The sequence below is a fragment of the Labeo rohita genome, chromosome 22, assembly GCF_022985175.1.
Source record: "Labeo rohita strain BAU-BD-2019 chromosome 22, IGBB_LRoh.1.0, whole genome shotgun sequence".
Lineage (NCBI taxonomy): Eukaryota > Metazoa > Chordata > Actinopteri > Cypriniformes > Cyprinidae > Labeo > Labeo rohita.
The window spans coordinates 11,025,702-11,051,192 of record NC_066890.1 but is presented as its reverse complement, the minus strand read 5'-3'; the positions used below and the strand labels follow the sequence as shown (position 1 = coordinate 11,051,192).

The window sequence follows — 25,491 nt, the reverse complement described above, 5'->3', positions numbered from 1 at the left end:
TGTGTTGTATTTGATGAATATTATGCTTTCATGAACTATTTATTGATTTATTAAATATATCTAATTTATAATAATAGTTTATAGAGTGTTGATTGGATCATGTTACACTGAAGACTGGAGTAATGATGCTAAAAGTGTTTTCAATCAAATAAATGCAGCCTTGGTGAGCAGAAGGGACTTTAATATTATTTTTAAAATATTATTACTGGCTTTTAATATTAATATTATAAAATATGTCTTTTGACTATTGATTTTTACCATATTATTTACAATATATTAAATTACTAAAATAAAAATATTACCAACCACAAAGTGTTTAAAGCTAGTGTGTGGAGTAGTGGAACATATTAGTTCACATATTAGTGGAACATAACCTCGGAATTGCGAGAAAGTCAGAATTGTGAGATACAAACTTGCATTTCTGAGAAAAAAAAAAGACAGAATTGAGATATATAAACTCAGAAATGCACGTAAAAAGCCAGAATTGAGAGCTATAAACTTGGAGTTGCAAGGAAAAAGTCAGAATTGAGAGCAGTAAACTCAGAATTGCAAGAAAAGGTCAGAATTGTGAAATACAAACTCAGAATTCCAGGGAAAAAAATCTGAAAGTGAGATATAAACTCGCATTTGCAAGAAAACTCAGTATTGTGAGAAAGTCAGAATTGTTAAATACAAGCTTGCATTTCCGAGAAAAAAAACTCAGAATTGCGAAAAAAGTCAGAATTGAGAGCTATAAACTCCAATTTGGGAGAAAAAAATCATAATTGTGAGACAAACTTGCATTTGCGAAGGAAAAATAAAAACCTTGGAATTATGAGAAAGACAGAATTGAAAGCTATAAACTCAGAATTGCAGAGAAAAAAAGTCAGAACTGAGAGCTATAAACTCGGAATTGCGAGGAAAAGTCAGAATTGTGAGATACAAACCCGGAACTGTGAGAAAGTCAGAATTGAGAGCTATAAACTCTTGTTTTGGGAGAAAAGAGAAAAGTCAGAATTGAGAGATACAAACTCGGAATTGCAAAGAAAAGTTAGAATTGTGAGATACAAACTCGGAATTGTGAGAAAGTCAGAATTGAGAGCTATAAACTCTTGTTTTGGGAGAAAAGAGAAAAGTCAGAATTATGAGATACAAACTCTGAATTGCGAGAAAAAGTCAGAATTGTGAGAAAAGAGAAAAGTCAGTATTGAGATATATAAACTCAGAATTCCAGGAAAAAAATCTGAATTTGAGATCTAAAGTTTTGAGATATAAACTTGTATTTGTGAGGAAAAAACTCGGTATCGCGAGAAAAAGTCAGAATTGAGAGATACAAACCCGTATTTGCAAGGGAAAAATAACTTGGTTTTGCGAGGAAGAAGTCCAAATTGAGAATGTGAGAATAAACTCACATTTGTGAGGAAAAAGCACGGTATTGTGACAAAGTCAGAATTGAGAGATACAAACTTGAAATTGCAAAAAGAGTCAGAACTGTGACATACAGAACTTTATTCCTTGCAATTGAGTTTATATAAAAATAAAAAAATACGTAAAAAAAAAAAATAAAATTGTCTAAATGTCTAACTGTAGCTTCTCCATCTATTACAGCTGATTCCTTGGACTCATAAGGATGTTCAGATTTGTCCGTCAGCTCCTGCCTTGTCCCGTGAACGTCTGGAAGGCGCAGCGTCGTCACTGGTTCAGCTCCAGGATTCCCCTCCACCCCGTGTTTTCCACCAACACCGCAATGCCACGCATATCATCATCCAGCTCCCTTATTTGCCAAACGTTTATTGTCATCACACTAAGAAACGAGACTGTTATCAAACCGTTCCAGGCCTGGACTCCACCCTCTTCCTGTGGCGAGAGCGTGGGAGGCCGCTGAGAAGTGTGCTTGTGTCCTACACCCCATCACGACCATCGACTTCCACAATGAACCGTACGCTTTCTCTGACCCCCCAACTCGGCCGTTATTGACATTTAAATAATCTGAACAGGCAGGTGGTTTAGCATGCACTGGTTAAGGGGGACTGATGTGGTCTTGGGCTTTGACACACACACACACACACCGAGCTCTACTGTATGCATGGCTTCTGAAAACCATGTTTAATTACATTGGCACTAATCGTATCTGCCCTGTGTATGATTAACAGGTGAGTATTACTGAACTAGATAGAAAACTACTGATTAGTAGACTGAACCCTTCGGTTGTCTCTGTTGCTTTTCCGAAACTGCAAAAGCTTTAATAGATGCTAAACAGTTCTGACGGTTTTTGACTTGGCATCCTTATTGAGCTTTGTTTTGATTGCCTTTTTTTCTAAACGCCATTCTAATGGGGTTTTTTCTTTCTGTGGTTTCTGAAGAATATAATTATCCTACAGTACCAAATAAAAGATCAAATAATTTTGATATATTGACCAAGCAATTTGACCTCTAAAATTGCAATTGTTATTCTGGTGTATTTATCAATTTATAGTCATGAATACTCACACACAATATATGTAGGTTGTATTAAAAAATGCTAAATGGGTGATACCACAAAACCTTACAAGAATTTGTCTAGGTCATATTTGGCTCCAAAATCAAAAGGAGGAAGTATGTATCATTTAATTACATGCTTGTTACAGTAATGCTATAAAAAAATCAAAAATATATTCTGACTGTAATGTAAAAAAAATGTGACTCAAATGCAAAAAATAATATTAATATTATATTAATAATATAATATTAATTGACTAATTATCAAAATTTTAAAAAATAATGGAAATTAAATATTTGAAAACAATTTATTATTAAATTTATTTACTTAACTTGTCCTTAATTGTAATTAAACAACCAGATAATAAACAGATTTTTTTTCTTTAACTTAAAATAATGAATTTCTTGACAAGTTTTGTGAAATTCACCCGAATGTCGACACAGCATTGCTTTTTGGAAACGGTGCTTCAAAGCAACAGCGTTTTTGCCTGAATGCATTTTTGACCCTTTTCTTTCTCCCGTCTTTATTCTCCCATAAAGGCCGTACAATCATTAGTTTGAGATCTGTGTTTTTGAGATGTTCCCGTCTTTGCGAATGTGTTTTCACACGGCCGGCCCTTGACTGAATGATGTCAGGAGATGTGTTAAGTTCTTGCAGTCTCTCAAAAATAGTGCTGGACACATTGAACATTAAAGCACTTATTTCTAAATTGGTTGACCTATTTTTAATGAAAAAGATGAAAGGTCTGGTATGAGTCCCGTCAGTCATTGACATGGATTGCACACATATTTGACTCACGGTCATGTCAAATATAGTTTAATCCTACATTTATACATTCTCAAGCACAAGTGCTTTGATTTTATTATTATGTTGAACTTACTTTTTCCATGCGTTTTGAGTAATTTGACCATTTCTGTCCATTTCATTGATCCTAGAGATTTTTTGTTTTCCTGAATAGATGTGCATGTTCTTCAAATGAAAATGTGCATATTTGTCAGTCATTAAAATGTTGGTATGAACTTGTTCTTTGAATTTGTTTTTCAGTAAAGTTACTGTGAAATTACTGCAGTAAAACTGTCAATACTGTTATGGAAGTGAAAAAATAGCAGCTTATCCACCTTCAATGCGAAAATAAGCCTATTGGTGAGACTTCCAGTTCATTATCCGCTATAGAGTGTTTGCAATTACGTCACGATTTGGTCAGTTACCCGGATGCGCGGCCATATTGGAGATACTCAGATGTAAACAACAGTATGGATCGCATGGTTAATGTACTACTGAAACCTAGTAATGGGAGGAACTAACCTTTTCGAAGCTTTGAATCAACTGAACCTACTGCTTCGCAAAATTATTCAGTTTCGAAGTGCTTGAAACACCACATGCTAGTGACGCCTGCTGGTCAACGTGTAAATGCAACAAAAACTCGGGCTAAAATATGCATAAAAACAGCTTTTGAAACCCATTGCAAATGTTACTGAAAGCATAATACATTAAATGCAATAAAAATAATAAAATACCATTAAATATGAAGTGTCTGTATAATATGTGATTTTTAAAATATTTTATATTAATTTGCAGAGCTTGCTTTGTTGTGTTTTATAGACAGCTTCTATATAAAGGCCAGTTAGAAACTATTAACTACTTTTCATTCTTTAAATTACACAAATGTCTCGTTAAAAATGCCTACAAATCGAAGAAACTGATCCGAGATCAAGTAAAAACCATAGACACTGGTTCAAGTCATATAGAGAAGGACTTAGTAAGCAGGAAAGGGCATAATATTTTGACAAACTAAAGTTAATAGGTGGTAAAGATACATACAAGCAGTATTAATTAAGATATTAGCCTAATATTTAACCTACCTGACTGGAAATGATAAGAACAAACACGAATGTTGTCACGATTCCTGCCTTGAAATTCCTAGTTCAGTCTGGCCAACCACAAACGCCTTTTGTTCCTCACACAGTTTGTTTGCTCTCTTCTCCTTGATTAGTTATAACTTTTGGTATTTTATCGTAATGAAAATGTTTTTTCCCAGTCCAACCAATTAGTCCGGCCGTTTATATCACACCAAGAACAATAACTTTTCGCGCCTACACCAACGGTCGATACCGGTCACTTATCTGTCTGCAGCTTTAAATGCCCGCGCTTTTTAAATTCAAATGTGATTTTAACATAACGTTCCTCTTTCGTTATTATTATAGCCGTGGTGAGTTTCCTATTTCCATAGAATTTTATGAAAACTTTGTTATTGTTGATATGAAGGGCGCTTTCATAAACAACGTTATCGTCCGTTGGTTTGTACGCTATATAGTAGTGAACATTTTAAGTGGATCAAAACCTTTTATCAAAGATGTCCTGAAAAACAAAACAATACCCATTCTTGTCTTAGGACAGCTTTGATTAACTTTTTTTAACCACTTCAAATGTTGACGACTGACTACTGATAAAAATTATTTTCCAATAATTCGAGTGTCTTTGACAGAAAATAGTGTTTTTGACAATGTATTAGATTAGCGTATGTCTTTAAAAAAGTGCATGTCAGAAATCAACCACTAGATGGAAGTATTTCACAAAAAAATAACATACATGTATGCAACGAACACAAACTTGATCCATACAGTAAAGTTTCACTGGGGAAAAAAACAAACAACTTTTTAAGATTTAAAAATACACGTGAAAGCACACAAAAACTATATTTGTGTAGTCGATGTACATGAATTTTGATTTTAAAAAGCGAAACCGCACCAGTCGTTTCATTTTAAAATAAAAGTGGGAGTGAACCTTTTCCTTAAACGTGGATCCTGGAGATCGTTGAGAGTTTCCCGAAACCAAATCCAGAGTATTTGCTTAACAAATTTCCTAAGAACATATTTATACGATATTGAGCTAATCTGACGCAATCTTCGATTCTGCACCGAGATTATATACTATGTGGTGTAGGGTGTCAAAAGGGACTTTGGAAGGAGGGGAAGTGAACATTGGATTCATTGGCCTGCTCCTGGCCGCGTCTCAAATCTCTCAGGCGGCAAATGTCACCTATGAGACACGAAGTCGGTTTTCCTCCAGAGGGCGTTTGACGGCTCAAACAAGCGAATCAGCCATTGAACCGCATTCAAATCCAAAAACTATTTTTGACTAACTGAATTCATTCGTACACTAAAAAGTGTAATTATTTAAATATACCACTTTCAATGAGTGATACCTAAAATAGAGATATAGACGAAAACCCGTCCACAATTTCTAAATAAAAACCTATGCATTAATCACAAACTACTTTGATTGGTCTATCCTGACCAGCGCTGAGAAAAGTAACAGGTGCCATGTTGATAAATACTGACATCGAGAAACTAATTTGCATTGAATTGCACGGCGTTGAGTAAAAACCTGAACAATTATTATAATAATAGCTTTTATTTGTTAAAAACAAAGATGTTTAAAGCCGTTAAACGCGTTCTTTACAAAGCCCCGCCTTGCAAAGACGCGTCGGCCAACCCGATGTCAGTAAACATTGATTGACAGGCAACATTTACGGATTCGCTAACACCAAGTCCCGCCCATTAGATAAACTACAGCTACATGCGAGTTTACATTCTGCTACTTTTTGTTTCATTTCTGTTCCTCAGGGCGAAACTCATGGCTGTCTACATAGACAGCACACTTAGTTTTGAAACACAGCCCACAGTGCTCCTCATTTACACTCATCTGATCAGCCCACTCGTTAATGCTGGAGGAACTGCACCTTATAAAACTCATTTCTACAGCTTCATGTCCGGTTGACACGAGCAGATCATACTTCAGCCCTCATATGTGGAGTTTATCTGGGATCCTGGAGTGATTCGAGCAGAAGTTTGAGCTGTTTGTGGTTTTACAGGAGCTAATGTTAGCCTGTTAGCTCTTAATCTGTGTTTATAAACCTGATCAAGTCAACATGAAGATTACTGTGGATTTCGAGGAATGTCTCAAGGATTCACCCAGATTCAGGTGGGAAAGACGTCCAGTTTAAACTCATTTAGTATGTTTGTGTTTGTTTTGGAGTTTAAAATGCTGTGCATTTTAGATTTTAAATGGTAAAATACAACATAAACACACACCTAAAGAATAAACATTTTGATTTAGTATGCAGCCAGTAGCTGGTTTGATCATACATTGCATTATTTTAACGGAGTGGGTTTGTGTTTATCTAATCTATTATAATTTTCACTTTCATGTGAATGACAACCTTTACATGAAGTGCTAGATGATATTAGATTGTAATGCAAATTATCTTAATCATAGCTTGATATTTAGACATTTTCATAATGCAATTATTTTATAGATAAAATACCTGCCATATGAGATTATAAGTGCGTTGTTTTTTCTTTGCATGCAAAGAATTGTTTTACTTTAATTTTACATTTTTGTTGCTTCTGGTTGAGTAGAAATACGGGCTGCCGACTGAAAAATTGTAGGTTCAAAAAGTATGATGAAACGTTTCATGACTTAAGCCTTTGAGCAAGATTTTTAAAGGGACAGTTCACTTAAAATTAAAAAATATGCAAACAAATAAATACGTTTTAAAAATCTATTATTAATTCACCCAGTTCTAAATGTACATCTTTAGTGAAAAAAACGAAAAGAGATGTTTAGCGGAATGTTTAATTTTGCTCTTTTCCGTACAATGAAAGCGGATGGGGACTGGAGCTGTCAAGGTCTTAAAATGACAAAGCGCACAATAAACCTAAAGAAATAGTTTGTATGACTTGTCTACTATCACGACTACCTTTTAGAAAGCTTGGAATATATTAATACTTTATTTTTTGATATTTTCAGAGCTTGACAGCTCCAGTCTCCATTCACTTTCATTGTATGAAAAATAACCATATGATCATATTTCAAAAGTCCAATGTTTTCCACATAAGCAAAGACATGAGAGTTAAAAAAAAAAAAAAATGCATGACGTTCACTTGAGGTCGTTCCAGAATAATAAACCTGCATTAAGTGAACTTGTCTAACTGACTAATTACCAATTAGTAAGCGTCGTTGTATCTAGTGTAGTGCGAGTGAGTCTCTGTGGACGTGCTGAAGAATCATTTATGCTTTCTGCCCCTTCATCTCCCACTCCTCTCTCATAACAACATCCTCTCAGAAATAAGGAGCAGATGTTCATGGAAAACATGGAAAAAGACGATTTAATTTCCTCTTTTTTTCAGTCAAAAAGATGCCCGAGGGTTTAGCTGAGAGGATGTGAAACCACTGGACGGTTGCGTTGAATCATGCCATTTCTTACGCAAAGTGAAAAATAAGTTCATTAACCGCTGCGGTTTACTTCTTCTGAAGAAAATATGCTTTGTTGTGTAAAACTCAAAATGTTTTTCATCAGGCCTGTTTTTTTTTTTTCATACAGGGAGTTTCCAAAGTTATAAGTTATTATAGTATTTTTATTGGTGAAAAGGTGATAATAAAGCTTTTTTTCATACTTAAGTGTGTACTTTTTCACCTCTCTATGATCTTAAGGTCATCTTTCAGCATACAAGTCATTTTACACGCCACAGTTCCTCAGGCAGATTTTCCACTGCTGCTCGTACTCATTTTTCCATTTTCTGTGTTTAACTTGGCTTTGCGAGGGCGATAGATAAAAACGGGCCTCTCGGTTCGTGTGGAACGGCCCTCTTGACGTCTGTTTCCATTTATGTGCTGAGGGCCGGGTTTGAATTTGCTGTTTGCGAATTTATATCCCCCTTGATCAGAGAGAGGGGCTGTTTTGTTTTTAGCAAATGCATTTCACTTCGGCGTTTCACTTCTCTTTTCACCTTAGACTGAATGATGTGCTGCAGTAAACCTCTGAACTTCTGAATCAAACTGAAGTAGTTCTTTAAGTCGTAAGATAGATGTGACACGGATTGTTTAAAGAGCAAACATAAAGACACTTTGTTTTGCTCAGATGTTTGTTTTAGTTATCTGACGGGAGCGTAGCAATGATGTGTGGTGTTTATTAAAGCAAAACAAACGTGCTATTAGGTTTCTACGCAGGTTTTCACTTGATGGTGGATAATGTGGGCGCAATACTAGGGGTTGAGCGTAATGTGATTTTTAGGGCTGATGCCAACACCAGTTATTACAGATCAAGTAGACCGATAAAAATGAAAATGTGAATGTCAAAATTAAAGTGCTCCTATTATGCCATTTTAAACGTTGCTAATATTGTTTAAATAGACTTCCAAAACAGGTTTACATGTATGCAAGGTCAAAAAACACTTTAGTTTTCTCCAAAAATAGATTTAATTTTACCCCATTTCTAAATGATTCGTACACGACTCGTGCGAAGCAGTTCGAAGAATCAGTCTCTCTTAAACCCCTCCTTTCCGTGAGCCCTCACTGCTGTGATTGGTCAGATGGAGCAGTCCTTTATGATTGGTTACCGCGTACAGCGTGTCGGAAAACGAAACGCCCACTGCCATAACTGACCTACAGCCCTGGAGACTTGTCAATACATAGAAAAGATGGCATCGATTTTACCATAACAGTTCCAGCCAGAGTCTGACGATGAAACGGCTGAAATGGCTGATCGACAAGTTAGCACGGGCTAACGTGGAAAGTGCTCGCAATTAGCTTTTATAACCGAACCGGGTACACCTCTATGTTGTAAACTTCAACATTGTATAATGCATTAAGCAACTTTCACACCAAACGCGGAAAGCGTTCAAAAGTTCATTTGAAAAACTCAATTGAACGCCTTGCGTATGCGCTTTGGTCAACGCAGAAACAAGCCGTCCTCGCGTGGCGGAAGCAATTGAAAGGAATGGGTTTCATAGCACAGCGCTTTCCATCCTTTATCATTACTCCAACTAATGAGACAGACAGACAGACAAGCTGCATCAATCACAAATTTTTAGACTACGGTGGGTCCACAGCTGAACTGCAGAAGCGTGATTTAGCCGGTTAGCAAGACATGTGCAGGGTTGTTACACAACATAACATACACAACTACTTATTTTGAACGATTGCTAGAAAATACAATCTTTGTAGATTCGTCGTCTTTTGAAAGTGAATATAAAATAATTTTACTCACAGCGTATGATACAGCGTCTTCCGTATAATGTACATGTAAATTTCCATGTGATGTAAACCACTTGTAAATTTTACCATTTGTGAGCGGGCAAGTTGTTTGTGACGTAGAACGTGGGTGGACATTATGCAAATGTGTTACTTCGTGACGTGTGGCCATAACAGAAAAAAATTTGAATTCCTGACTACTCGTTCAGGCAAATGTGAGCCGACTCTTTTTTTTGTTTTTGATAGGCAATAACTTTTATCGTGCACTGTCGGCTTCACAACTTTGCAGATAGTTTATGTTCACATACAGCTACATGACACACTACATGAAAGGTCATATCTGAAAAGGCATATTAGGAGCACTTTAAGAATAACAATGGCTCTTACAAAAACTTTCTTTAAATGCTTTTAAATTATTTTATCGGGGTAAAAATACCATAAAAATACTTAATAGCAGCACCGATAATCGTCCAGGCTGATAATCGGTCGACCCCTACAAAATACTATATATCTAGTGACCAGAGTATTATAAAAACTTGAGAGTGAACTGGTTTGACTTGAATCCGATATTATATTGATTCTACACTGTAATGATCTTTGGATGCCGATACGATATGTATTGCGATTTTTAAGAATTGTGGTGTGACTTTAATCATTTGTTAGTTTTACAAAATGATATTGATTATTAAATCCCCATAATCGATTAGTCTACCCTGTTTTCAGATTACAAATGGAAAATTATAGTGATAAGCTTTGTTACTTTTAGTATGAAACAAAGTTTCAGATTTCAAATTCTGTTCATTTTGTTACAGGATTCATACATTCAATGCTGTTTTGGCGCTGTTTAATATGCCATGATTTTAACTGATTCTCATTTTTACGAAACAATATTGATTCATAAATCCCAAGAATTTATTAGTCAAATTCTGTCCATTTTATTACAGTATTCAAACATTAAATGCTGTTTTGGCACTGTTTAGTTTGCCATGATTTTAATCGATTTTCATTTTTGCAAAACTATATTGATTCTTAAACCCCAATAATCGATTAGTCTAGCCTGTTTTCAGTTAACGAGTGGAAAGTTGCAGCAAAAAGACAATGAAATAAAGCCTCAGATTTCAAATTCTCTCTGATTTTATCAAATTTTATTACAATATTCAAACAATAAATGCCGTTTTAGAGCTGTTTACTGTGCCATGATTTTAACTGATTCTCATTTTTACAAAACAATTTTGATTCCTAAATCCCAAGAATCGATTAGTCTAGCTTGTTTTCAGTTAATGAAGGGAACATTGTAGTGATAAGCTTTGTCCTTTGTTACTTTTAATGTTTTAATATGCTTGTTTTCAGTTTACGAAGGGAACATTGTAGCAATAAGTTTTGTGCTTTGTTGCTCTTGATATGAAACAAAGTTTCAGATTTCAAATTATGTTTATTTTATTACAATATTTAAAGAGTAAATGCCGTTTTGGCGCTGTTTAATATGTCATGATTTTAATCGATTCTCATTTTTACAAAACAATGTTGATTCATAAATCCCAAGAATTGATTAGTCTACACTGTAAAAAATAAAAAAAAAACAATTTGTTGAGTCAGCTTAAAATAATTAGATAATTTAATTGTGTTTGCTAAACTTAACAGATGGGTAAGTAACCCAGCTGCCTTAAAATTTTAAGTTGATTCAACTCAAATATCTAAGCTGTCACTTAGTATAATTTAACATTTCAAGTTGAATAAACTTTTTTTGAGTTGACTGAACTTAAAATTTTAAGACAGCCAGGTTACAAATTATTTTAAGTTGACTCAACAAATTGTTTTACAGTGTAGCCTGGTTTCAGTTATAAGCGATAAGCTTTGTGCTTTGTTACTTTTAATATGGAAAAAGTTTCAGATTTCAAATTCTGTCCATTTTATTATGGTATTCAAAGAATAAATGCTGTTTAGTGTGGTGTGCTTTTAATCAATTTTCATTTCATTTTAATTCGATTTTCATTTTTACGAATCAATATTGATTCTTAAATCCCAAGAATCAATTAGTCTAGCCTGGTTTCAGTTAACGAGCAGAACATTGTAGCGATAAGCTTTTTTTTTAGCTTTGTTACTTTTGATGTGAAATAAAGCTTCAGATTTCAAATTATGTCTATTTTATTACAATGTTCAAACAATAAGTGCAATTTTGTCGCTGGTTAATGTGACGTAATTTTAATCGATTCTCATTTTCCAGCACAATATCAATTCATAAATCCCAAGAATCGATTAGTCTAGCTTGTTTTCAGTTAATGAGTGGAACATTGTTGCGCTCCTCCCATTCAATAAATCACAATAAGCTTTGTGCTTTGTTGCTTTTGATATGAAACAAAGTCTCAAAGATTTCAATTTCTGTGTATTTTACTACAGTTTTCAGCCAGTAAACACTGTTTTGGCGCTGTTTAATGTTGCATGATTTTAATCGATTCTCATTTTTATAAGACAATATTAATTCTTAAATCCCAAGAATTGATTAATCTAGATTGTTTTCAGTTAACGAGTGGAACATTGTAGCGATAAGCTTTGTGCTTTGTTACTTTTGATATGAAATAAAGCCTCAGATTTCAAATTATGTCTATTTTATTACAATATTCAACAATAAATGCAGTTTTGGCGCTGTTTAATGTGGCATGATTTTAATCTATTCTTATTTTCCGACACAATTCATAAATCCCAAGAATCGATTAGTCTAGCTTGTTTTCAGTTAATGAATGGAATATTGTAGCGATAAGCTTTGTGCTTTGTTACTTTTGATACAAAAAAAAGTCTCTGATTTCAATTCTGTAGGTTTTATTATAATATTCAAACAATAAATGCCATTTTGGTGCTGTTTTATGGTGCATGGTTTTAATTGTTTCTCATTTTTTATAAAACGGCATCAGTTCTTAAATCCCAATAATCGATTAGTCTAACCTGTTTTCAGTTAACGAGTGGAAAGTTGTAGCAAAAAGAAAATAAAATAAAGCCTCAGATTTCAAATTCTCTCTCATTTTATTACATTTTATTACAGTATTCAAACAATAAATGCAATTTTGGCACGGTTTATTATGGCATGATTTTAATCGATTCTCATTTTTACGAAACAGTATTGACTCATAAATCCCAAGAATTGATTAGTCTGGCTTGTTTTCAGTTAACGAAGGGAACGTTGTAGCGCTCCTCCCATTCAATAAATTGCAATAAGCTTTGCGCTTTGTTGCTTTTGAAATGAAAGAAAGTCTCAGATTTCAAATTACGCCCATTTTATTACAGTATTCAAACAATAAATGCCGTTTTAGTGTTGTTTATGTAGCGTAATTTTAATCGATTCTTATTTTTACAAAACAATATTGATTCTTGAATCCGAAGAATTGATTAGTCTGGCCTGTTTTCAGTTAATGAAGGGAACATTCAACACACATTCAAAGTGTAATGAAAATATATTGCTTTTTACATGATGGTTACACCACATGACATTTTTATTCAGTGTAATTAAATAAACTTTTTTTTTTGGTATATTTTTGAAAATGATGTGTAAAATTTATTTTAAACCTCCTGAAATACTACTACTTTACCTTTGACACTTATTTGTTAGTGTCTCTGTAGTTTTGTTGGCTTCTGCGTGCCTGGTGGTTTTTGGAGTTAAATTTGGATTTTGGAGTTTTTCTTTTCTTAAGTAGCTGGCAAGGATTCGCCTGCAAAATTCCCTGCATGTCATCTCATTACGTGGAGTTACTGGTTTTCTAAAAATCCGAGCTTTAGCTCATTGGGAACTCCCCTCCCCCTCTCTTTCATCCCAGATTGTTTCCTAACAATCGCAGGAAGAGATTCACAACAAAGAGGCCGGGCCGAGCGTCAGTTCCTCTGGAGTGTCAAATACATCATGCCTCAAAATCCACTGCTACTGCTTCGTCCCACTGATCTCACCTCACCCTCATTTCCCATGATCCTCAGAGACTGGCGCCGATCCAGCTGAAGACTCATCGTGAGATCTTTCGTTACGTCGACCTCCTGGTAGAAAGTTGGTTGCGTTTCATTCTTAAAATCTTTGAGGAAGGTGGGTGTGATTGTTTTTTTTTTTTTTTCCATTGAATCCAGCTGGATAAACAAATCCCCATCCACTCTTTAGGAGTAGTCCTGCTTTTTATGATGAACGTTGACAAGTTGAGGTCTGATGTGGTTTCCTGCGTCTCAGATGTTTGGTCGTCTGTATTGCCTCTTGTTCTTTGATGCTTGTCCTTTTATTAATGTGGTCCCACATCACTTATGAGCTTGTTCAGACACCAAACAGTGCTTTCATTATGTTTGGGTGAGTCCCATGATACTTATCATAAACGCGTCCGGGTTATATGTATGCCACTCCAAAATAAAAAAAAAATAAAAAAATTGTACTTTGGACCGTGCCAGTAGCCTGTTGCACTTCAGGCGTCCCAAGTTCAGGTCTTGGCTCACAGGCCTTGAAATCACTTTCAGAACGATTTTTTTTTCCAGCTGATGAACAATAAAAAAACTGACAGCCAATCAGAATCAATCTTGCTATAACAAGCTAAAAAATTTAAAGCGACAGATGAGTGTGCACTTAAAATAAATGGACGATATGATGGTGTGGACGTTCATATAGTTATCTCTATAGTTATCGTTCTTGGTATGAACAGGCCTTAACAATTAATTTAACCTTTTCTTGTTTTTTTAAAAGTTGTTTGAGTTTAAGTTTGCAAATGAAATAGGTTTATTCATAGTTTAACCTTTTTATATGAAGCAATGTTAATTCACAATGTAAAATGTCATGTGGTATGACCCAAAAAACTTAATTACATTTATTAAAAAAATTAATTGTAAAGACACTTACATGCATATTATTTTCTTTCAATGTTAATTAAAGCTGATAAAGTAGGTAAATTAATGCATAAATATCAAATGTGTGATTCAGATATAGATTGGGATCAGGTTATGATTTAAAACTTATTTTCTCCTTATTCCTTCACTTCTAATTCCTTATTGTATATCTTGCTATGGAAATGTTCCTAAAGTATGTTCAGTTTCTTTAGTTCAGTTTGGGACTCAGTTGAGACCCAATTTTATTTTACTAGTAACATATTATTATAGTTTTTGTTAATATTTTACATTTATTTTTATATGTTCAGTTTTCATTTTAAGTGTTTAAAATGTTTTCAGTTTAAAGTTTTAGTCATTTTGTTGTATTTTTGTCATTTTTAGGTGTGCTTTTTAAAAATATGTATATATTATTTTTACATTTTTACTTATTAGTTTTAGTTTTTTTATTCCTAGTTATTTTAGTACTTTAAACAAAAAATAGAAATGTTGGTGACTAGCTGAAATTAAATAAGTTTACTATGTATTCTAAATAAATAAGTTGACTATATAGGGTACAAAGGGGCTAAAGGCACACCTTAAGAAGAAAAAAAAATATATAGATATAGATATAGATATATATATCACTTTCCAAAACATCCACTTTTCAAGATGCACAAGCAAATTTGGCTGATTCTTAACAGCGTAATTCTTATATGTTTATATATTCTTATATATACATACACACACACACACACACACAAGATATATATATCGTGTGTGTGTGTGTGTGTGTGTGTGTGTGTGTGTGTGTGTTTGTATTGAAGATTTATGGAGCAACAGATTTTGTGTGAAAATAAATCATACAAGTCTTTTATTTTGTTTAAAAAACTTCCACTTTTCAAGATGCATGTGCAAATTTGGCTGATTCTTATTTTTTTATTTTTAGTTTTTAGTTTTTTGACTGTACTAAAACATAAACTCTAATATGTTTGCAGATATTTAGGAAACATGCCAAGTTCACATACTTGTTTAACACTCCTGCATCCAGTTATTCCATTTTGAAATGTGTGGAATGTGTGGAATGTGTGGTTTTGTTTTGGTCTGTGTGACTCCACCCACTGCCAGTTTAACCAATAGGATTTCAACACCCCGGGTTGCCAGTTGTTGTAAAACACAGCGCCTTGCAGCCATCGAATTCAGCAAACAAACTGTGTCAGAGATTGCAGGTTCTATCCAACCTACAAAGCCTCAGCATCCATCTAAAAGGCTTCACGACCACAGACCTATTAAAACGAATAAACCGATTTCCAGTGTGAGGCCGTCACGTTCCAATGTCAGTCGCGTGTCTTCAATCTGGCAACCTGCGTGAGCAATGGAGGTCAATATTACACACTGCACTGCGGGAGATGGAATTACGTCCACACATGTAGTTAATGATACTGGAGGCAGACGTGTGCCGTGTTAGCTTGTGTTACTGAATGTGTAGCTTGCGCTGCACCTTCCTCCTCGCATGACTCACACTCTCTCTGGTTCTGCTCCAACTTTCAGTCTATGAGGCAATGGCCTAGATTTCATTAGCTGCAGTCCGCTTCACTGCCGTCAGCACTTTCCCAACCGCCGGCTCCAGCCAGAGCTGTTTTGGGAAAATCTCTGGGACCAAAATAAGGAGCAGACTTTGGTCAGGAAGATGTGCTTCAGAATCAGAAACTCAACTGATTAACTGTAACCCAGAGCTTCGTATCACAACAAGATAGATAAAACAGCCAGCCAGCAGCAGAGCTGCAGGAAGAGGACGGTTTAAAATAGGCTGAGTAAAGTGAGTGTGTGTGTTTAGAGATGTTTTTCTGTTTTCTCATGCTTATGCAGGAATTTGGATCGAGTAAAACATTCCAGCTATGAAGTCACGTGGAAATGTGAGGAGAAAAACAGCTGTTGATGAGAGTTAAACTGCACAGATCATGTCTTCTCACGGATTTGCTGTGCTCAAAATCATGTCTAAATATTGCATGCATCAACAATCTGACTTTTAAACAAATAAACCAGTGCCTGTCTTACATTTGACACCTTTTTTTTTTTTAGCATTTCACTTGTCAAAGTTTCTTTAAATTAAATTAGCCCTGCTAAATGCAGTTTAGCTCTGTTGTAATTCGGTTCTTCAGCGGTTCCTGTAAATGACTGAAATCCTGTTCTGTCCTCAACAGGGCGACCATCGAGGAGGTGGAGGGCGACGTCTGTGAGCTCGAGTCCAAACTAGACAAGGTACGTTTGCTGCTGGTCAACTTATAGAGATTTATGGGCGATGATGATGCTAATATGTAGAGAACATGGCCTGTGTTTCTGTTTTTCCAGCCTTTGTCCATTTTATTATAATAGTATATTCTAATATATAAATAAATAATAATAAATATAATTGATATGTTTATATTATGTTAGTCAACTGTATAGTAAAATAAACTTGCATATTATGTATCATTTATCTGAATTCAATATTTTAAAATCTAAAAAATGTAAAATTGTAAATTATTTATGTTAGTGATTATTTAAATAGTTTACATTTTAGTGATATTATATATTTTATATTTTTTAAAAATTTTCAATATTAGTGTAATATATAGTAATATTTATTTCAGCTTGTGTAATGTCATTCTATTTGAATTTTAATAATTCTATTATATAGTTTTCAGTATTTACAGTATTTAGTACTAAAAAAAAGACATTTTTAGTATTAGAAAATGATTTAGCTTGTCTAAATTTTCACCTTGTGTAATTTCACTGTATTTGAATTTATATTTGTTTATAAAATATTTGTTTACTTTTTTTGCTTGTGTAATGTCATTTAACTAAGTTTTAACAGTTTTAGTAGTCCTATTATGATTTTAAAATGCATTTTCAATATAACAGTAAAAATTATTTTCAGATTACGAAAAAAATATGAAAATGATTTAGCTTGTCTAAATTTTCAGCTTGTGTAATTTCATTGTTTGAATTTTAGTAATTTTAATAGTTCTATTATAATACATGTATATTATACATTATACAATTTTTACATTGTATTATATAAATGTATATTATACATTTTCTATATTAGTGTAATATATAATAAAATATATTTTCAGACTATAATTTCACTATATTTGAAATAAAAAAATCTATTTTATAATTTTAAAATACATTTTTGTATTATAAAAAATATTTAATTCATATATGTATATATATATAATAATAATTTTTCAGCTTGTGTAATGTCTTTAAATTTGAGTTTTTAATAATTTTATTAGTTCTATTAATTTTAAATGCAATTTCCATATGGTAAATTTGATCATTATAAACACATTTTCAATATTAGAAAATTATATAGTAAAATAAATTTTCAGCTTGTGTAATTGAATTAAATTTTAATAATTTCAATAGTTTTATTATATTTTTAAAATACATTTTTAAAATGAGTATAATATATGATACAATTAATTTTCATACTTTCACTATATTTGACTGTATGTATATTCTTTTTCACTCTATTTACTTTAATAATTCTTTAAAAAAAATTAAAATACATTTTCAATATTAGTATAATACAGAGTACATTTCATTTTCAGCTTATGTGTTTTTTTTAAATACTTTTTTTTTAGTATTAGAAAAATATAAAGTAAAACAAATTTTCAGGTGTGTGTGTGAATAAAATTATGAAAATAATTTCTTTATGTAAATGTTCATATCATGGTAACACATTTTAATAAGGTGTCTGTTGTTAACATTGGTTATATATTATTACAGTATTTACTAATTTTTGTTAATGTTAGTTAATAAAAAATACAGTTGTTCATTGTTTGTTCATGTTAGTTCACAGTGTATTAACCAATGGTAACTAATGTTGTTTAATATCAAATAGTAATGGTTAAGCTGGTTTGTATTATCATGTACTGTCATCTAGTGCTTTTATAATAGTTTTGCTGTCGAAAAGCAGTGCAGTAAACAACATCTGTTTTTTATTACAAAATCTGTTTGCATCGTAACATTTTGAGTTGACGTCAATTGCTTTAACATTAGCAGCGGTCAAGCTGACGCAAACAAAACCTGATCATTATGTTAATCCAGCATTATTTGAAAATATCTCTTAAGATTATTTCAACATGACCAGATTGCAACCTGAGAAGCAGCAACATCTCACTGTTAGGTCTTGGTTTGATTTGAGCTCTTCCTGTTGTAGTCCGTCTGCAGAGCTGTAAAAGCAGCAGAGGGATTGTGGGAGTGAGAGTGAGCGACGCAGCGGCTCATTGTTGGGTCGGATTGCAGACCCACCCAGCGTCATTTGGCCGAGTGACTCAGGCCGCTCACTTCCTCCTCTCGCTGAGAAAGGATATGAGATCCTCCTTAAGGAGGAGCTGCTGCAGCTTTTCTTAGAAATCAACACACATTTGTAAACGTGTACAGTGTGAGATGTGTAATAATTCAGCATCAACATAATGTCAGCATCAACAAACCTGGAAACAGGTGACACTGTCATTTTGTAGTCGAAATTGTTTTGTAGATTAAACAAATCCATAATGTGAACAAATTATATACAGTAACAATTTATTAGATTTGTAGCACTCCCTTGATAGTAACACAAATGCATTAATTGTATTTTAGGGAATTATATAGTGTCATTTTATTGATTAAAAAAAAAAAAAAAAGAAAGACAAATACATTCAGCTAATAAAATGTCAGACTTTATTTTTTAACTTAATATTTTTATTTTATTTATTTATTAATTATTTGTTGTTGGTTTGTTTGTCTGTTTTGTCCACTAATAAAAAAGTACAAAAAGTTAAGTACATTTTAAGCTTTTTTTTTTTCTGACCACTAACAAAAAGTTAGTTTTTGGTTTGATTTGGTTTTTGTTGTTCAGTTTTCTTTTTTTGTGTGTTTTGTTTCGTTGGTTGGTTTTGCTTTTGCTTTTTTGTTTGATTTTGTCTTAGTGTTTATTTGTTTTTGTTTTGTTTCATTTAGTCTTTTTTTGTTTTTTTTTTTTTTTTTTTTTTTTTTGGTTGGTTGTTTTTTGTTTTGTTTTTATGGTTTCATGGTTTTGTTTTGTTTTTGTTTTTATATAATATATATATATATATATATATATATATATATATATATATATATATATAATGTATATGTTATTATTATTTTGTTTTGTTTGGTTAGTTTTGTTTTTTTCTTTTGTTGTTTTTAAATTTTGTTTTGTCTTGATTGTGTTTTATTTTGTTTGTTTCAGTCGGTCTTGTTTTGGTTTTACATTTGTTTTTCTTTTTTTGTTTTTAAAATTTTGTTTTGTCTTGTTTTTATTGTTTTATTTTGTTTGTTTTGGTTGGTTTTGTTTTGGTTTTTCATTATTTTTTTAAATTTAGTTTTGACTTGATTTTATTGTTCTATTTTGTTTTGGTTGTTTTTTTTCATTTGTTTGTTTTTTTTTGTTCGTTTTTGTGTTTTGTTTTGTTGTGTTATTTTGTGTCAGTTGTCTTGATTGTGTTTTGTTTCAGTTGGTTTTGTTTCGATTTTTCATTTGTTTTTGTTTTGTTTCATTTAGTCCTTTTGTGTTTTTTGTTTTGTTTGGTTGTTTTTTTTTTGTTTTGTTTTGTTTTGTTTTTCTTGATTGTGTGTTTTATTTTGTTTGTTTCTGTTGGTCTTGTTTTGGATTTTCATTTGTTTTTTTTTTTAGTTTTTTGTTTGTTAAATTTAGTTTTGTCTTGATTTTATTGTTCTCCGTTTTTTTTTTCGGTTGGTTTTGTTTTGGTTTTTCATTTGTTTTTTTGTTTGTTTTTATATTTTGTTTTGTCTTGATTTTTGTGTTGTATTTTGTTTGGTTGGTTTTGTTTTTTCATTTAGTTTTTTTGTGTTTTGTTTGGTTGGTGGTTCTGTTTTTTTCTTGAGGTTTTCTTTTGGTTTGTCTTTCTTTTCTTTCTTTTTTGTTTGTTTTGGTTTGATTTTTGTTTTGTTTTAATTTTGTTTTTGTCATGTTTTTTTGTTTTGTTTTGACCAATGAAGTACCAACCACTTTTCTAAGTGATCAGACAATTTTACAACTTGTTTTGTTTTGACAAACCATTTATTTACGCAATCAGACTTTATTTTATAGCCTAATATTTTTTGCTTTGGCCACTAACAACAAGTGCAAAAAAAAGTGCAAACCACTTTTTTAAGCGGTCAGACTTGTGAGTTTTGCCTGACGGATGATAACAAGCCAAAACAAAATGATTTTTGACTATGCACCTGTATATTTATATACTTTCCATGTATGTTTAATTTATTTATAATAATGTTTACTGTATATGTATGTAACTGTGTACTGTGTGTTTTGTTTAGCTGGTGAAACTATGCATTGGGATGATAGACGCTGGGAAGGCGTACAACACGGCCAACAGGCAGTTTGTGAACGGGATCCGTGAGTTGGCACAGCAGTCTGCCAAAGATGATGTCATCGAGGTGAGCGTAACAACCAATCAGCTCTTATTAGAGCGAGCGCTTTCAGAATCACAAACATATGAACGTGTCCCCGGAGCGAAAGCGTCTAGAGTTTGTTTGGCTTTTGCTGTAGATGTGCCAATTGAAAGACTGCTGTTCATTTAGTGCTCATTTGAAAACATGCTTGGTTTGTGTTCACACAGAAACATTGGCTGCATACCAGCATTCCTAGCCTTTGCATATTTACTTTCCTGCTTCTTTGAAATATCCATTGTGAACGCTCCATTGTACTATGAAAAGATACCAGTGTATTTCCTCCTTTATGCATCTGGTGCAGGTATATAGTAGTGTTTTCCAATCTGTTTTTGTTTTTACTACGTCAACGATTCCATCAGAAACACTCAAGAAACCCTCCATCAACAACAAACATGAAATGTAGTCTTTTATAATATCCTGGATATGTTTTATTTTGTGTTCTTCGCTTAAAAATAATCAAATGTAATTGCATTCAGATAGATAGATAGAATTTTAGAAATTTTCCCTGAAAAAACTTTGTGTTTGCTTACTAAAACTTTTGTGATGGAACTAATATGAGGTGAGAGAAAGAAAACTGTATTTCAGTGTGATTGCAACATTTTTTGAGGCAAATGTATGGTCTCCATCAAATGACACTTTTTTTTTTTTTTTTTTTCTTTTTTTTTTAAACCCCTTTGGGGCTCCATACAGTTTTGTATAAATAAATAAATAAATAAATAATAAAAAACACTTTTTTTTTAACCCCATTGGGGCACCATACAGTTTTGCAAAAATAAATACATACATGCACACATACATACATAAATAAATAAATAAATAAATAAATAAGTACATAAGTAAATAATAATTATAATAATTAAAGAATAATTATTACTACTACTACTAAAGACACCTTTTTAAACCGTTTGGGGCTCCATACAGTTTTGCAAAATAAATGAATTAATTTAAAAAATGTAAAAAAAAAACAAACAAACAAAAAAAAAAAAAAAAACACATTTTTGAAAAAAAAAAAAACACTTTTTTAACCCCTCCATACAGTTTTGCTAAATAAATAAATAAATAATACTAGTAATAATAATAAGAAATGTAATAATTTTAAGAAAGTAATAATTTTAAGAAATTAATACTTTTATTCACCAAGGATGTATTAAGTTAATAATTAAAAGTTTATTAAAAGTTAATAATAAATAATTTACATTGTTATAAAATATTTATATTTTGAATAAACACTGTACTTTTTAAACTTATTCATGAAAGAATCCTGAAAAAGGTTCCACAGGTTCCAAAAAATATTTGGCAGCACAACTGTTGATATTATCCAACATTGATCATTCTAATAATAAATCTGCATATTAGAATGATTTCTGAAGGATCATGTGACACTTAAGACTGGAGTAACAGCTGATAAAAATTCAGCTTTTAATCACAGGAATAAATTCTGTTTTAAAGTATGTTAAAATAAAAAACATTATTTTATATTGTAAAAACATTTTGCAATATTACTGTTTTTTTTCTATATTTTTAATCAAATAAATGCAGCCTTGATGAGCATAAGAGACTTCTTTAAAGACTATTACAAGTCTTACTGACCCCAAACTTTTGATATATAGTGTGTATATATATATATATATATATATATATATAATATATAACATATAACATATTATTATTAATTATTATTGTTATTATTAAAATTATTATTATTTAAAAGCCTTTGGGGTTTACAGTTTTAAATAAATAAATAAATAAATAAAAAATAATATTTATTTTTCATTATTATTATTAGTAGTAGTAGTAGTAGTAGTAGTAGTAGTATTATTAGTATTATTGTTATTATTATTATTATTAAAAACACCTTTTAAAAGCCTTTGTTTTTTAAAAACTAATTTTTAAATAATTATTATTGTTATTATTATTATTATTATTATTATTATTTACAAACACTGTTTTTAACCAGTGTTTTTAGCCAGTGTCCATACAGTTTTGCACAAAAAAAAAATTATATATATATATATATATATATATATATATATATATATATATATATATATATTATTATTATTATTATTATTATTATTATTATTATTATTATTATTATTATTATTATTATTATTGAAATTCATTGTTTTACAGTGCAATATTTTTTTTTTTATTTATTTATTCATTTTTACTATTTGTTTTTATTTTTTTTTTGTAACACAGTATATAAAAGTCAAAATGAGAACTTACAAAAAGTTCACATTTCTGGTCAAATGTGACTTTTTTTAAATTTCTTTTTGGTATTTTCTGCCTTTGTGATCAATAACCATGTGTTTTCTTCTCTTCCTGTAATCTGTAGTCTTGACTCTTTGCTGGCCTTTATAACAATCTCTGATTTCTTCACAGTCCAGTCTGAGCACATTTGCTGAGAATCTTCAAGAGATGATCAACTATCACACAGTAAGAAAATCTGGGCAAAAAGCTTTTGCTCTATTGCATTATTGTTTATGACTTCTCCTTTTTTTTGTCACTTTTGCATGTGTACTTTTACCAAAAAAAGAAAAACGCTAACCCTAAAGTGCTGAGGCACTCAGAATATCATCTTCAGGAGAAACGACCACAATTATGACATGCAGCAAACATTTCCCCTTTCCTCTCTAGTCAGTATCTGCTGCAGTTAAACGGTTGAATCAGTTATGAGCTGTTTTATAAATGACTGTTTAGAGGTGTTAATTTTTGCCGTTAACTTGAACTGAAATTGTCCTCGAGCTGAAACTGACCACAGTACGTGACAGCTTATGATAATGCCTGCAATAGCGCCCCTTGTGACGACACTGGGAGGTGATTTTAACTTGTGTAGATGCAAAATGAGCTCGCTTTCATATTATGGAGAGCGTGTTTTGGGGCTTTTTCTATTCCTATAATATAAAGGATGTTTCTGCGCCCAACAGAGCTGCTGCTGTCCCACACAGTTTTAAACTGGAGCTCTATGAGTCAGTGTTTAAGTCTGTGCTGAGGTCAGCTGACTTGTGGTTAAAGTCCTCATGAGCAAGAGCTAAAGCACATGATCTTTAAAGCACAAATGCATCTGGACTATTTTGTTAATCACACACTTGATCTAATTCGCACTGGCCTAAACTGTCTAAAATCTGTGTACATCTTTAAAGAATTAGCTCACTTCTATAATAATCATATACTCACTCCTGTGTCATTCAAGATGTTCATGTCTGTCTTTCTTCAGTCAAAACCTCAAGGTTTTTTGAGAAAAATATTCCAGGATTTTTCTCCTTATAGTGGACTTCAATGGTGGCCGATAGGTTGAACGTCCAAAATGTAGTTTCAAAGCAGCTTCAAATGGCTCTACACGATCCCAGCCGAGGATCAAGCTTGTTATGTAGCAAAACGATCAGTCATTTTCTAAAATAAATAAAAATGTATGTACTTTTTAACCACAAATGCTCATCTTGCACTGGCTTGATCTCATGTATTATGCATTGACCCAGTGTTTACAAAGCGATGAGCAAAGTCAAAAGGCCTTTATTAAAAAAGGTAAAACCATGATGTTGGACGATTTTTATGTTGGAGGAGATGGAGTTTTTTTGCCCAACCCTGCCTTTTTGGTGGTACCCGAATTGCATAGATGAAGAACTACCAACACATGAGCTTTACAACGTGAATATGTAATGCGTGAGGTGAAGCTAGTGCGAGATGAGCATTTGTGGTTAAAAAGTATAAAAATGTGTATTTTTTTTTAGAAAATGGTCGATCGTTTTGCTAGATAAGACCCCTATTCCTGGGATTGTTTAGAGCCATTTGAAGCTGCATTGAAACTGCAGTTTGGATCTTGTGTATGGTTTTGGTTTTGTAGACAAATGTAAATTCTACTTGCATATGACTTTCCTAAAAAAAAAAAAAAAAGTAAATAAATGTAAATAATAATTAAAAAAAAGTAAATTAATCGCGATTAATCGTATGAAAAATCACTTCAAATGTTGACTATTGTATACATGCATCTGTGTGTATTTATATATACATGATAAACACAGTACACACACAAACGTATAGACAAACTTTTATTTTGTATGCAATTAATCGCGATTGAATGTTTGACAGCCCTATTTATTTATTTATTTATTTATCTATTTAAACAAATCCAAGTATCCCAGTAGTGTTTATTTCAGGTATGAAATATATTGTGGCAATAGCAGTGACTTTGATGTTAACACGTTACACAGAAAATGTAAACATATTAACTGAATGTGCTATTTTAGAAATAATTTTAATGTTTTGACAACCATAATGTGTTTCAATGTTATTTCAGAATTTAATAAAAAAATAAAATAAGTAAATAAAAAATAAATGTAAATTGTTAGCACATTTTTTGGCAAATAAACTCATTAATAAGTGCTATCTATTTATTTATTTATTTATTTATTTATTTATTTATTTATTTATTTATTTATCCATCTATTTATTTAAACAAATCCAAGTATCCAAGTAGTGTTTATTTCATATATGAAATATATTAGTGTGGCAATAGCAGTGACTTTGATATGAACACGTTACACAGTAAATGTACACATATTAACTGAATGTGCTATTTTAGAAATAATTTTAATGTTTTGACAACCATAATATGTTTCAATGTTATTTCAGAATTTAATAAAAAATAAAATAAGTAAATAAATAAATAAATAAATAAATGTAAATTGTTGGCACATTTTTTGGCA

At 32.0% G+C, this 25,491-nt stretch overlaps 2 protein-coding genes across 8 annotated transcripts in view; both read left to right on the top strand.

Annotated features, from left to right (window-relative positions):
• The window catches only part of ppp1r2 (protein phosphatase 1, regulatory (inhibitor) subunit 2), a 24,574-nt gene extending 21,097 nt beyond the window's left edge, over positions 1 to 3,477 (top strand). Inside the window, exon 6 of the mRNA XM_051095030.1 lies at positions 1,588 to 3,477. Coding sequence (XP_050950987.1) covers positions 1,588 to 1,607 — 20 coding nt within the window. The 3' untranslated portion in view covers positions 1,608 to 3,477. The remainder of the gene's footprint in view (positions 1 to 1,587) is intronic.
• A 2,642-nt stretch (positions 3,478 to 6,119) lies between these two features.
• Positions 6,120 to 25,491, top strand: part of LOC127153594 (arf-GAP with coiled-coil, ANK repeat and PH domain-containing protein 2) — a 50,733-nt gene continuing 31,361 nt past the window's right edge. For 5 of the 7 annotated variants that reach the window (XM_051094769.1, XM_051094772.1, XM_051094770.1 and 2 more), the window contains exons 1-4: positions 6,121 to 6,442; positions 16,516 to 16,573; positions 20,648 to 20,767; positions 23,168 to 23,221. In XM_051094769.1, the coding sequence (XP_050950726.1) occupies positions 6,390 to 6,442; positions 16,516 to 16,573; positions 20,648 to 20,767; positions 23,168 to 23,221 (285 nt within the window). In that variant the 5' untranslated portion in view covers positions 6,121 to 6,389. Of the gene's footprint in view, positions 6,443 to 16,515; positions 16,574 to 20,647; positions 20,768 to 23,167; positions 23,222 to 25,491 lie in introns of all 7 variants that reach the window. The other 2 variants (XM_051094773.1, XM_051094768.1) reach the window with 1 other exon arrangement.